At 41.7% G+C, this 14887-nt stretch overlaps 1 protein-coding gene across 1 annotated transcript in view; it reads right to left on the bottom strand.

Annotated features, from left to right (window-relative positions):
- Positions 1-7777: 7777 nt before the first annotated feature.
- The window catches only part of WASL (WASP like actin nucleation promoting factor), a 31901-nt gene continuing 24791 nt past the window's right edge, over positions 7778-14887 (bottom strand). Inside the window, exons 9-11 of the mRNA XM_081958788.1 lie at positions 13436-13947; positions 12223-12331; positions 7778-10518 (exon numbers count right to left, since the gene is read on the bottom strand). Coding sequence (XP_081814914.1) covers positions 10457-10518; positions 12223-12331; positions 13436-13947 — 683 coding nt within the window. The 3' untranslated portion in view covers positions 7778-10456. The remainder of the gene's footprint in view (positions 10519-12222; positions 12332-13435; positions 13948-14887) is intronic.

Below are 14887 nucleotides of genomic sequence, written 5' to 3' on the forward strand. Positions count from 1 at the left end.
TATGATCAAAATTTTGACCCTTGGCAACCAACATATTTATGAAGGATGTGGCATTCCAAAGTAATATGATCTTCATTTGCAACTTTCCCAGCTGGCTTTCAACAAGCAGTCAATGGGGGAAACTGGATTCGCTTAATGACCAAATGATTTGCTTAACAATCATGGCAAAAAAGATGGCAAAATCAGGTGCAACTCAATAATTGCCTTGCTTAATAACATAAATTATTGTCCAAATTGTGATCCAAAGAAAGGACTACCTGCATACATGCCCATGCATTCTTCATGGAGTTAATGCTCCTTTGACTCCTCCAAATTTCTGCAGTAAGTGCTGGTTGTATATCACAGTGAAGAAGACCAAGGGGAAGAAATATTTATCCACCCAAAGTTTGTTTATTAATAAAATTGGTATGGCTGCCTTTGGGACGCGGTGGCCCAGTGACTAAGATGCTGAGCTTGTCGATCAGAAAGGTCGGCAGTTTGGTGGTTCGAATCACTAGTACCTCATAACGGAGTGAGCTCCCATTACTTGTCCCAGCGTCTGCCAACCTAGCAGTTCAAAAGCATGTAAAAATGCAAGTAGAAAAATAGGGACCACTTTGGTGGGAAGCTAACAGTGTTCCATGTGCCTTTGGCATTTAGTCATGCCAGCCACAAGACCACAGATACGTCTTTGCACAGTGCTGGCTCTTCGGCTTTAAAATGGAGATGAGCACCGCCCCCTAGAGTCGGTAATAACTAGCACATATGTGCGAGGGGAACCTTTACTTTTACCCTTACTATGGCTGCCTATCTCACCGAAAGTGACTTATGGCGGTGTTCAATACATAAAACAGAAAATATAGGCAACAAATACAAATATAAAGTTCCTGGAGTGCCAGGCTTGGTCATATAATCAGGTCTTCAGAGCTTTTCAGTATATCAACAGAGATGGGACCAATCTAATTGTGACGGGATGGATGTTTCAAAAGGTTGGGGCCACAGCAGAAAAGGCACTGGGACCCACCAAATGTAGATTAGTACTTGCAGCATGCCTTCTCTAATGAGGCAGGCTGATGTAAATCAGGAGAGGCAGTTCCTTAATAGCCTAGCTGCATCCTATGAAGAGCTTTAATGGTTAAAACCAGTACCATGAATTGGACCCAGAAGCAAACTGGCAACCAGTGCAGATCATGGAGTACATGTGTAATAAAAGTTGCTCTGGGAGCACATGCACCTGCCCAGACTTCCCCATGTAAAGTATATTGCAGTAATTCAATCTGAAGCAGAGGTGGTATTCAGCAGGTTCTGAACAGTTCTGGAGAACCGGTAGCGGAAATTTTGAGTAGTTCAGAGAACCAGTAAATACCACCTCTGACTGGCTCCACCACCATCTATTTTCTGCTTCCCGAGTCCCAGCTGATCAGGAGGAAATGGGGATTTTGTAGTAACCTTCCCCTGGAGTGAGGAGGGAATGAAGATTTTACAGTATCCTTCCCCTGCTATGCGTACCAAGCCACACCCACCAAGCCACACCACGCCCACCAAGCCACACCTACAGAACCAGTAGTAAATTTTTTTGAATCCTACCACTGATCTGAAGGTATTAAAATATGAGTGATTATAGGCAGGACCTGCTGATCCAAAAATGGGCACAACTGCCACGCAAGTCATTGCAAGGAAATCATTTCAATATTGTATATTGAAACTCTGTTATAGATAACAGATTTTAAAACTCTTTAAACATTTCTATTTAATATTTAGGATTTTAATTTAATCAGTCTTAGTGGAATTCTTTTCAGCTTGTAATTCTTTTTAATCCTATTTCAGCTGTTCCTTCTACTCTTGAAAAAAAAACCCTGCCCGCTAGTGATTATAATAATTACAGATGCATATTTGGAAGAAATATTCAGTTAGCTTCCAAACTTTATTATTTGGAATGATGACACTCCCCCCCCCCCCAATTTTTTTTGATGGCCTCCATTCTGCTATTGTTCAGAAGTGGTAAAGGGAGAGTGAGACCCCTGTCTCAATCTAATTACCCCCAATTTAAGAATCACTGTTTAAGCAACAGAATGTTGCCTGTTCAGTGACTTCTGTTGCCCCCAAGTTGTGGGATTCGTTGTCTAGTGTGGAAGTAAACAATAACCAGCCAAGACTTCTAAGAGAAAACAATGGTAATTTTATTCACTTTGAAAAGCGGGTGGACCACACACATGCGGGCATAGTGAACACACCCTAAATCATCAATACATTTGCCTTGTTTCCCTAGTACCGCTACAAATTGACCTCCCACCTCTTATTCATTGGCTTAGTAATAATGATGTCAGAACCTATTCAAAGTGTCTAAAATGAATGCATTATCTCCATCCCCGATTACATCTCCCACTATCTAATTCTATCTCTCCCTGCCCTTATTTACAGATTTCCTTTTATGGTCCTAGTTGTGGTCCTAGGGGCTGTCTCTAGAGTAACTCTCGTATCAGTAAATTCTGGTTATGACTGGTTTCTAGCATAACAAAGGCCTCTAATCCTAGCTCCTACGTACAATTCTCAGGCTTCAGCCTAGTTTGAGGGAGGGATTTGGTTGGGGAAGGATATTCTCTTTCTTTCCCTTTCTTGTGCAGAAGAAAAATGAGGGGGTCTTTATGTAAACAGAAATAATTGAGAGAGCGGAGCTGTGATGTGCACCAAAGCACAAAAACTACTGGCAGAGAGCTATCATAATGGTTTAATAGAGCTTCCATTCTAAGGGGCAGTCTATCGGCCTGCTGGATAAAAAAAAGGAAAAATCTGATCCTTTAGCTTTCTTAAGCCAAAGCTGGATCCCTCAATATTGGAACTAGTCTCAAAGAGAGTCATGTGATTTTGGGACCCAGCATCATTAAGCTTTGGGTAGAATCTTTTCTATGAATACATTTTCTTTCTGGCCTGAATATGAATATGAGAAATGAAGTCTGAAGTTAAAAAACTCAGGAAGAATTTCTCTGCTCTCTTTCTCCGTCCTTAAACTCAGACTAACTAAGAGTAGTTTGGCATGCAGAAAAAGGTATCTGCACCTAAGCAGAAAAAAGAGGGAGTTGACTCTAGACCCATCATCCATCTCTCTCTCTCTCTCTTTCTCTCTCTCTCTCTCTCTCTCACACACACACACACACACGGACGCACACACAACTTGCAGAGGAAACTTGCAACATAACTGATTTTGATTGGAAGGGCTGAATTGGTGAGTTTTGCTTAGTCAGATAGCTTAATGGAGCTTGCATATATAAAAAGACAGGCTCCATACAAAGAGCTTTGGCTTCTGTACCAAAAGATGATTGAGAGGCAGCTTGAGAAGTTTGTTAGTAGGTTCCTAGAGATCTTTGGCTGCCAACAGTGAATGCAGAAAAGGTGGAGCAGGTCATCTTTGGTAGATCCCAAAGAGGCCTTCACCTCTCTGGAGAATTCTATTGACTGTATGAGTCCATCTAGAGTCAAAGGTCACCAACTGCCAGTGGTCACTGAGGAAAGCGAAGATGTTCTCAAAGACGTAAGTAGGTCTTCAGAAGGGCTGTTCTAAAGAGCTTCTCAACGGTTTTTCTTGTTTGGGAGGTGCAAAGTTTGTCTGTGAGCCTTTGCCCTGGAATGGTGAAACTGGGGGGTGGGGGGAGGTAGGGAAGGGATGCCCTCAAGACTGGGCTCCTTTGCTGAGATTTACACAGAAGGAGCTTCTCTCTTTGCACAAATGCTCTCCCTGTCCCAGACACCGAGCAGGTAGAGCAGGTAAGAGTCTGGAAAAGAGGATTTACTCTATTCCATTCCTTTTCTTAGGTTCCTGAGATTTCAAGAGCGATTTAGGAAAGTCTCCCAATGCTGTTTGGGGACAAAGAAAAGGAACACCAGGTCAGCAAGTCCTTCAAACTGCACATTGAAGGACACAAGGAATCTTTCTGGCCAAAGGAAGACCAAAGTTACTATTGAAATTGAACTCCACAAAGTGGAGCGGCATGGTGAGTACACCCTTTGGGTTGAAGGGGATGGAGAGGGAAGGAGCTCCTTTAGGAGTGGCATGTAAGCATCTAGAGGAGCCCCTTCTGCCTCTTCCTGCATTCTAGATTGCACTTAGGGGCTGGGCAGAACCAAATGGATCCTGACCCCCTAAGTTCCCCTCCTCATGAAGCTTCGGAATCCACATTCACTTTCCACAAGTTGCAATGCTTCCATGGGACTCTTCTGGGAAACGTCAAATTTGGAACCTTTCTATATACTGGGAACTGGGGAGGGAGGATATAGAGAATGTAGTTTGTCTTTCCCCTAAAACAGACATAGCCAGCAGCCACAAAAGTCTTTGAATTGGGTCTCTGAGAGAAGGGCGCTGCAAAGGGCTGATTTTACTGTCTTTTCTTCATCTAGAGGAGCCCTAAAGCTTTGCTGATTCCATATTTATGTCTCCTTTCCCAGACTTCCCCACAAAGGACAGCGGAGGGAAAGAGAAGGTCCTTTTTGAGAGACAGGACCTTCCCCAAGCAGCACAATCAGAGCCGGCCTGTATCGCAAGAGACCTGGAAATGAGTCAATACCTGTGGCAAGAGGTCTCTGAGAGGAGGAGTGAGACACAGCAAATAGTAGGTACCACTTGGAAGTAGAGGTTTCTTTAGCTGGGCTTTGCCTCTGGGTTTCAACCCCAGTCTCTTTTTTTCCCCAATCTCAGTGTGGGGCAAAAAATTCCTTAGGGTGGAGAGTCTCAGAAGGGTTTCAAACTTTCCTTCTAAAAGGAAGAGCTCTGGGGACTATGGAAGAGACCCTGACTGATAGCTGGACTCTTCAATTGCACAGGAGCATCACCTAATCCAGGTCCTCAGTGCGATCACTGCACTGTTTTGCCTTAAGAAAAGTGGCAAAATGAGGGTCCCAATGCCCAGAAATAAAAATGTGATGGGAAGGGGAAGGAGTTAATGGGTGGCAGCCGAGGAGGATGGGGAGATATCAGAGGGAAAGGGAGAGGAGGAAAGCTTCTATGAATTATCAGAAAGTTTAGCAAAAGCTCAAAATTGCCCCTTAACATGGGGGCAATTTTCCTTTGGACTGAAATGAGAGCTGTTGCAGCAACATTTATTATTTATTTATTTATTACTTGAACTTATTAGTCGCCCCCTCTCCCCACAGGGACTCGGGGCGACGTACAAAAGTATTATATAGCGTACAGAGGAGGTAAGAATAAATAAATAAGTTACAATACCTAAAAAAGTTAAAACCCCAGTGAAATTAACCCTTAAAAACTAAAATTACCAATTAAAAATGCCCTGGGCTGGAGAGGTTGTAGTATTATGCCAGGTCAGCTAGTCGAAACAGGTAGGTTTTCAGCTTCATACGGAAGGAGCGAAGGTCGGTTGTTGTCCTGATGTCTGGGGGGAGGTCATTCCAAAGGGTGGGGCCCACTACAGAGAAGGCCCTACTCCTGGGCGCTGCCCTCTGGCACTCTCTGGAGGACGGCACCCGGAGTAGTCCCTCTCTGTGTGAGTGGACGGGTCGCAGGGATGTATGGGGCAGGACGCGATCCCGCAGGTAACTAGGCCCTGTGCCATGGAGCGCTTTGAAGGTGGTAACCAGCACCTTGAAGCGCACCCGGTAGGCCACAGGAAGCCAGTGCAGCTCGCGCAGGATAGGTGTTATATGGGAGAACCTCGATCTCCCCATAATTACCCGCGCGGCTGCATTCTGGACCAACTGCAGTCTCCGGGTGCACCTCAAGGGGAGCCCCATGTAGAGAGCATTACAGTAGTCCAGGCGAGACGTCAGCAGCGCGTGAGTGACTGTGCGCAAGGCCTCCCGGTCCAAAAGGGGCCGCAACTGGCGCACCAGGCGAACCTGGTGGAACGCCCCCCTCGCCACGGCTGCCACATGATCTTCCATAGACAGCCGGGCATCAAGGAGGACGCCCAAATTGCGTGCCTCTTCCACCGGGGCTAATTGATCATCCCCGATGGCCAGCGATGGCATATGCTGGTTGAACCGGGAAGCCGGAAGCCACAGCCACTCTGTCTTGGAGGGGTTGAGCCTGAGCCTGTTGTCATCCAACCAGACCCGTACGGCTTCCAGACACCGGGACATCACTTCAACAGCCTCGTTGGGGTGGTTTGGGGTGGAAATGTACAGCTGAGTGTCATCAGCGTACAGATGGTATCCCACCCCAAAACCACGGATGATCTCGCCCAGCGGCTTCATATATATGTTGAACAGGAGAGGCGAGAGGATCGACCCCTGTGGGACCCCACAGATAAGGGGCCTCGCGGTCGACCTCTCCTCTCCTGCCAACACACATTGCGTCCGGCCAGAGAGGTAGGAGCGGAACCATCGTAATACGGTGCCCCCGACCCCCGACCCCTCCAGACGGCGCAATAGGATACCATGGTCGATGGTATCGAAGGCCGCCGAGAGGTCTAATAGGACAAGGATGGAGGAACAACCCCCATCCTTTGCCCTCCAGAGATCATCCACCAACGCGACCAAGGCTGTCTCCGTGCTGTGACCGGGTCGGAAGCTGGACTGGCGCGGGTCTAGATAATCAGCTTCCTCCAGGTGGCGCGGAAACTGCTGAGCCACCACACTCTCAACAACCTTCGCTAAGAAAGGAAGGTTGGAGACAGGACGGTAATTTGCTAGCTCCGTTGGGTCCAGAGAAGGCTTCTTGAGCAGGGGCCTCACCACCGCCTCTTTCAAGGTGGTTGGTAAAAGGCCCTCACCCAGCGAAGCATTCACCAGCCCCAGTAGCCAGCCTCGTGAGCCCTCCCAGGAGGCCAGTACCAACCAGGAGGGACACGGGTCCAATAAACATGTGGTGGCTCGCAGTCGCCCGCGCAACCTGTCCAAATCTAACATAGCAGGTTAAAAGAGGCTGGGAGAAATTAGTAGTTCTGGAGCAACTTGGGTTGAGCTTGAATTTTCTGATTCTACCCACTATTGTTTCCTGGCAGGTTCTGTTGCAGGACCACAGCTTCGCGACCAGATTAGCTGCCTTGTTAGAAATGTACAATCTCAGGTCAGTCTTTGGTTTCTCTTGTAGTGAGTGAGCAAAGTCTGCTTAGGGTACTCAATGAGTAAGAAGGGGAAGGCCATTCAGTTGAGTCAGCTTATCCTATTCTTGTGGGAAAATGAAACTGAGGGTTGCTTACTACTATGGGCACTGATGTCTCTTCATTCTTTTAATCTCGCAGCAAGATCACACCAACAATGGACAAACCGATAGAATCCATGCTGATGGACCTTTCTGTTTTTTACTGAACAGCCACCTTGGAGACACAGGACTATGTTTCTGAGGTACCACTTTAACCAACATTTCTGGGATTTCCTTTCTGGTTGCATGGATGGGAAAATGTTCTCCTGAAGTAATAGCACCATCTCTTATGTTTCCTTTCGGGTGGAGAAGAAGTTGTTGGAGGCCTTTGGCCTCATGCTCAGAAGCCTTCTTCAGCTGTCTCCCACCACAGAGCAGTTCATTTTTATTCTGAAAGTAAGGGCCCAGCGAGATTCTTGATTCTCAGAAATGAGTAAGCATGTCTGAAACAGCTTTTTTTTCGGGGGGGGGGGGGGGGGGAAGAAGGGTATCCCTTGTCTCCCATGTTTTCCCTTTGAAAATTTTAGGAAGAAGTATCAGAATATTTATATACTGCCAGCCTTCTAAATTAGCCCATTATAATCCTAGACATATGTAGGCGATTTGTTGAAGCCATTTTAAAGGAAATATCTGGAACAATTTCTGAGCAACACAACCAATTTCAATCCACCCTTTAAGTGAGGTCATAAAAGTCACACCATACTGTTAAACTGAGACAAATTAATTTTATTATGCTTCATGATGAATTGCCACCAGTGCAACATCCTATTCACTGTACATTTCCAAAGAAGAGGAAAAAGAAGAGCCAAAAAGGAAATTCACATACCGAGAAGTTCAATTTGATGAAATGGAAAACTGAATGATTGAGATGTTTTCAGAGTACAAGTCGCTAGATGCTATTGTCTAAGAGCAATGTTCAGAGGCAGTCCTCAGGCTCATTCACTACTTGGCATGGCTACACGGACAATTTAACCGATGCAAAGGCTGCCCTGGCTGCAAGTGTTAGCAGTAGTGATTCAATGACAAGAAACATTGCCTCCTGCCCACACTGAGAGCAAGAAAGTAGAAACATGCAGCTGTGACCTTAAATCTAACTGTAACTGCGGTCATGCTTTAAATTAAAACCATACAATATGCTATTGAAAGCAAAACAGTTGAATGTTGTGCAATAACGTAGATATACTTTCTATAGGGGAGGGGAAAGTATTGGGTAAGTGATTAATGGATTACACAAGTATCCTCAAAATAGTATCTCTTTTCAAACTCTTCCAACTTTAGAAGCATGTGCTTAATTTACAAGTAATATTGCTGTAGACCAATTGAGCAATATCAACTCTTTAAATGCCCCTCTACTAAACTAGAGAAAGAAATCCTACAGGTTGTACTGTAGGCCACTAACATTTTCTGTCATGTGCATAACTTTTAACCCATCTCCATAGCATCATTACATACTCACAAACCTCAAGCCCACTAGCAGTAATGCTAACTGAAAAGTTGTTCTAGCGCCAAGCAGCGCCAGAGATACAACTGAAATGAAGATACTTTGAAAATGTTCCTTTCCAAGTTGTTTGCATCAAATTACAAGTTATTCCCTTTGGAATAAACTTCTGCTTACCACATCTTCTTTCATCGACATAGTCTTTAAATCCCATCCTTCTTACAGGATTAAAAACCCAAATACTAGGCATACATTATAATTGCATTAAACGTCCAGGCCAAATCATGCAGGTCCAGCCTGCCAAGATCAGGCCAACACTGGATTTCAATAAAGATAATTCCATCCAATATGTCCTGGATAGAAGAAAAATGAAGAAGGAAGCAAGCAGGGATTAATTGTACTCCAACAATGTCTCACTTGAAACCTCCTGCATTTATTAAGTGTATTCTTATTGTGAATAGAGTATTAGCATTGATAAAGCTTATTTTAAATGCAATACTGCATGAAAAATAAGCAGATAGTCCAAATAGTAAGTCTCCTAGTAAAGATGAAAAATTAAAACAAAAACTCCAATTTTCCCATCATATATTGGAATGCAATTCCAAATGCAGGACCACCCAACTTTTAAGACCATATCCCTTATTTCTAGTGAAATACTGCAATGTGCAAATTTGGTATATAAAAAACGGTGGCTTATAAACCTTGTAGTAGTGAATCTCTCCCCCTCAAAGCAAAAGACAAATAAGTTCAATTAACTCTGTTTACTCTTGCTTTGAAGTCTAGAAATTTAGAGTCAAAAGGAAACAAGGCAACAGTGACCCACATGCTTGAATAGGAGCCCATGAGAAATACTGTATCTGATGGAAGAGTGCCCACCCACTGATCTGGATAACACAAATAGAGGCCAAGTTCAGAAAAACGGAAATATCAGCAAGATGCTCATTGGCCTTCTTGCAACAGTATTTATCATCTAGTGTTGTCACAATCAAGAAAGTATAGGTTTAAGGCTCCATCTCTATTTATTTTAGTTATAGGATCCAGTGTCTAACTGTGTTGACATGTCCCATAATCCATGAAAACTGCAGAGTTACACTACTTAAGTTCATTTATTAGCATACCAATGCCCTACATTAAAAAATAATAATTTACAACCATTATTATTCAAAGCAAACATCAACTACAGCCCTTCAGTAAAAAACCTTATATAAAAATAAATAACGACTGCAGCAGTTGCCAAAACTCCTCTTTGTCATGAACGACAGTTGGGAAAAGTCACAAAGGTGGTTTCTATCAGATTTATTGACCAAACAGACTATTCTTAAATTCAGTATTCAGGTATCAAAGCTCTGATATAGGCAACAATGCTCCAGATCAGGGAAAATTTTCATGATCACTTAATTTTTCTAGTGATTGCTTTACAGCTTGAAGACTAAATCTGAATGGTAGTGTTATGAATTGAAATGCTCTTCATTTTATCAGCCTCATCCCTGAAGCAGTGTTTCCCAGATGAAGCGGCTAAAACTAGGAGCTGCATTGCTTAAAGTATGTAGTGCTATATTAGGTTTTAATAAGAAAATCTAGATACAGAAAAAGTAGGGTATGAAAATAGTGTTTTCCTTCTTGCAATTATAACTAAATACATTTAAGGTGTGTTTGTCAGTCTCACAGATTACATTAAAACTCCCTTATTGATGGAATGGAAAGTATTCACATGTACACTAGGCATCCGATGTAAACTTTTACATATTAAGAAGGGAGTAGCCTTGTATAGGATGACAAACCTTTACAGATTAAATGAGGTATTGCACAGATTAATAAAAAAGCAAAAGGCAACAAAAATATACAGTAAATTGATAAAACATTTACATGATAATTTTACAGAATCCATAAACAGAAAGTAGTTTAGTATTTCACCGTAAAAATATATATAAGATATAATATATTGATCAGTCATCCCATTCATCATCATCTTCAAAGTCTTCTTCATCATCTTCATCCTCATCTTCATCTGTTAATACAAAAATAGTTATTTGGAAAGGACTTAGTAACTAAGACAAATATTGGTAAAATTATTATGGTGGGTATCAATTAACCAGCATTTGTACCATTAAAGGTAAATGTCTATGCAAATTGGGATCCAGGCATTAGATGAAACAATCACACACTAAAGGCATAAACTTGACTTGTAATTAATACTGTATTTTTCAGAGTATAAGACGCTCCTAGATTTTGGGGAGGAAAACAAGGGAAAAATATCTGCCTCTGCCTCTCAGCAGTTGGCCTCCTTGCAACAAGCAGTACAGACAATATACACTGTTTGTAGTGTTATATTTCAGACTATACTTGTACAGATGCTGTTAAAATTCATGTGTTTTCTGGAAGTATAGTTATTCTCTGCTATTTAAAAGAATAGCACTTTTTAAAACAATAGCACGGGGCCTCTTCAGATCAAGCATTTATTTTAAAAAGCTTCTTGATTTTGTTAAGTTGTCTAGAATAATAATAAAGCAGTCTTTAAAAAATAAGTCTAATAATTTGAACATTCTATAGGCATTTGTAGTTGTTGACTTACCTTCTTGCAGCAAATTGATTAGCACAAGAAAAAAAAATCTCCCAGCAATTTGCTAAGTTTCACTTTCAATTTCTCCCAATCATCAGCTGTTACAGGCTGCAGGGATGGCTATAGCTTATTGAAGCCTCAGCAAGCCCCCGTTTGCTGCAAAGAGGTAAATTGCTGGGAGGCAGAGGCCAAAGGGTTGGGGCTGGTGGGTGGGTGGGACTACATTCAGTGTATAAGACGCACCCAAATTTTCACCCCCTTTTATATGCATCTTATACTCTGAAAAATTCAGTAAGTAAAGGCCTTAATGAAGAAGTTGTTTTGGGTTCAGGATTGCCCTGCTCTTTCAGTGACTCTCTGCCAACTTGCTAGGAGAAGAAAAAGCTAACGGTTGAATTTAAGTTTAATTGATCAAAGCATGAGATTCCGGTTTTAGAAGTGTTTTCTCAGTTTTGATTGTGAAAAAGGGAAGCATAGGTTAAAAACTCATGGCCATGAGTAAAAAGCTTACATTTGTTGTTAAAAAGGGTCACCCAGTTAACCTGACTGCTAAAGTGATAAATTATTCATTATGCCAAAAGGAGACATTATTAATTAAATTTTAATATTTGGCTAAGTACTCATGCATTGACAAACACATCGACAAAGCTGGAGACTGAGCTCGCTAGATTTATGAGTATCTCTTAATCATTTGTCAATCTAATCAATGATTTCTGGCCAACAGGTTATTCAAGAAAAGGAAACCTATTTCCTGAGTCATCATTACTCTTTGCATTTCCTCTTATGCAATGTTTTATTCCCATTTCAAAAACAGAATGTCCTGATTCCTTCCTTCTTTCCTTCCAAAGGGGTGACAAAGTGGTTAAGCATTTGTTTGATTGTTTAGCTTGGAGACCCTATTATTGTTGGGATCTCCATAACCCAGAACTTCACTCAATCACTCTTAAAACCATTTCTTTAAACATTCAGCTTCCTGGATCTTAATGACCCAAAGCTAAAAGATTATTCCTTTCATGAAACTTCTCAAAGAGAATAAAACAGATTAGACTTTGCTTCAGAAGATGCTGAGCATCTAGTACTGCTGCAGAGATAAAAGCTAAAAAGTTATTTCCTACATGATGGAGTAAATCAAATATTGATTTCCTGACCTACCTGAAGAATGAATGGCTTTGCTCCTTTTCTGCATAACTTCCATTAATGCACCCACAATACCTGACGTAGGTGCAGCTGTAGTTGGTACAGTCTCTTGGCCATCAGATACCTTGCGCAATATTAAATATATAAGAATGAATACAACAGCAATAAACATCTCATAGTTTTTCAGAAGCCTGAAATATTTATTTTTTACATATCCATTATTTTTATAAATAATTCAAGAGGGCGAACATACCTAATCTCCCTTCTTCCTCCTATTTTCCCTACAAAAACCCTGTGAGGTAGTTGGGGGGAGAGAGGGAGAAAGAGACAGACAGACAGACACAGACAGACAGGACCAAAGTCCCACAGCCAGACGTACTAAACAAAGAAAAACCAGGCTGATAAAAGCATTTAGATGTTTAAAATCAACTACATTTTAGAGTTCCACGGTAATAGTTTTTGATATTTGGGATGCAGATTTTTGTACATAAAGATAAAACAAACATTAAACATCAGCAACTGTGAAAAAGCTCCAAAATGAACTTTCTTTGAAAAAATGAAGCTCTCTTAAAAAAGACAACTAGAGAAAAGATTAATTGAACAGGGAAAGATGAACAATGAACCTCAAAACTTAAGCTCTAAATTATTTCCTAGTTCACCTCATCTAGAGCACAGAAAGGACAACTCTTACTTATTTGGCAAATTCATTTAGTTATTATTCAAACATATTGTAGAAGGTACAGTATATAAGATGATTTTGTTTGGATTGAGGAAATCTTCCCTGCTATATCTTACCATTTTCTTTCATTATTGGTTTAATTTAGAGACATTTGACTTTTGTCAAATAATTTGGAAATCATCAAATTTCCAAAGCTTGTAAACACCCTTGCATCTGCCTGCACCCTCCCTGATCCAACCCATCACACCCTCTCCCACCAGGCAGCAGCCACTTACCTGTCTATTGGCACAAGACGTGCCACTTCCAGCTGACTTCCCCCCTTCTGGGAAGCCTGCTGGAAGTTGTCTTGCCTAACAACTGTGGGATTTGGGTAGCAATAGCGTGACTCCAAGATTGTCAGTGCCAAGTGAGGCAGTCATGCTTTGCAATCACATTGTTTAGCAATAGAAATTCCACTCCCAATTGCTATTATAAGTCGAGGACTGCCTATAGAGGAAAATGGCTTTAAAAATAATCTAGAAATTTGAAGCCAGAAAGAATGATACTCACCGACTTCAGCTGTATACCTTGTCGTATTTGATCAAGTAGTGCATCTCTTCCGGTACAGGAGACTGGACGATTGTTTTGTTCTACTTTTTTTAATTGGGCACCTTCTCTTATTTGATCTAAAAGAGCTGTTTTATTTGTTGGAGGAGCTGGAAGCTGATGGTCAGCCTCTACTGGAAGACCAGGGGGAGGAGGACCAGGAGGTGGTGGTGGAGGTGGAGGTGGTGGAGGTCCACAAGAACCACCTAATGGTGGAGGAGGGGGAGGAGGGGGGGCAGAGGGTGCAGAAGAATGAAGTGGAGGAGGAGGAGGATATATCCTGTTTGGTGGTGGCGGCGGCACTATAGAACCGGGTCTAGAAGGAGGTGGAGGAGGGGGTGCTGTTATTGGAGCTCTCGAAGGAGGTGGGGGAGGGGCTCCTCTTCCCCTAGCAGGAGGAGGAGGGGGTCCTGAGCTATGTGGTGGTGGTGGGGGAGGAGGTGGACCGCCTCTAGATGGTGGAGGTGGTGGTGGAGCTGAAAGCAAAAACAATCCAAAGACACAGAAGAGTATTTATTCATTATGAGACAGCTTTCTAAAGCCAAGACTGACAGTATTCAAAATACACCAATTATCTTAAAAGTATTCTTCCATACATAACATACTCCCTGAAGATGCTCTTAAATTATGTTTAACTTTCTGCCACTCGCATTTATTAGTGAAATCTGTTAAAAAGAGATGATAATACTATTTTCACCAATTATAACAACATGAACTTTTATTTCAATATCTAGTAAATATATTCAATTGGCAACATTTTTATTTAAATGTTCTATTCTTCTGCCAATGTTGTAATCCATGGAAAGGTTTGATTTTCATAACTTATTTGTTTTGAAAAAGTCATTCTGAAAAAATGTAAAGCATAATAAAATTTAAAATATAAGGCAAAATACATATCACTATATCTCCAGCCCCATAAAATGATCAACAGAAGCACTGGAATTATGTTCTGTTATAGCTCAAAGATAGATCCAGTATATTACCATAACTTGGAAGTTAAAAGTATATAGATCAATTTGGATAAGATGTGCAGAAAACACCAGGTAGTTAAAACAAACACACAGGCAAGATGCAAGACAAAATGTGAAGCTTCACTATCATCTTCTTTGGTGCTTATCATTTCAGAAGAATCAGAATAATGAAAAACCTAAGCAAATTTGCAAATATTTTACACCCAATTTTCTATGTACAATCCCCACCACTACCGGGTCCAAAGCACATACTAAACAGTTTGGTCACAAAGCCATATTGGTAAATGTATTTCATTCAGCTACGACTAGTATTGATTGTCATTTGTAAGTAGAGGGGCTTGCTATTAGAATACATATAAACATGTAAGAAAAATCAGTTACACAAGATAGTTTAATCAGGACCTCAAGATACAAGCATTCAAGCAATGATCATTTCTTATTATAC

Source organism: Natrix helvetica (genome assembly GCF_964273705.1).
Source record: "Natrix helvetica genome assembly, chromosome: 6".
NCBI classification, from domain to species: Eukaryota; Metazoa; Chordata; class Lepidosauria; order Squamata; family Natricidae; genus Natrix; species Natrix helvetica.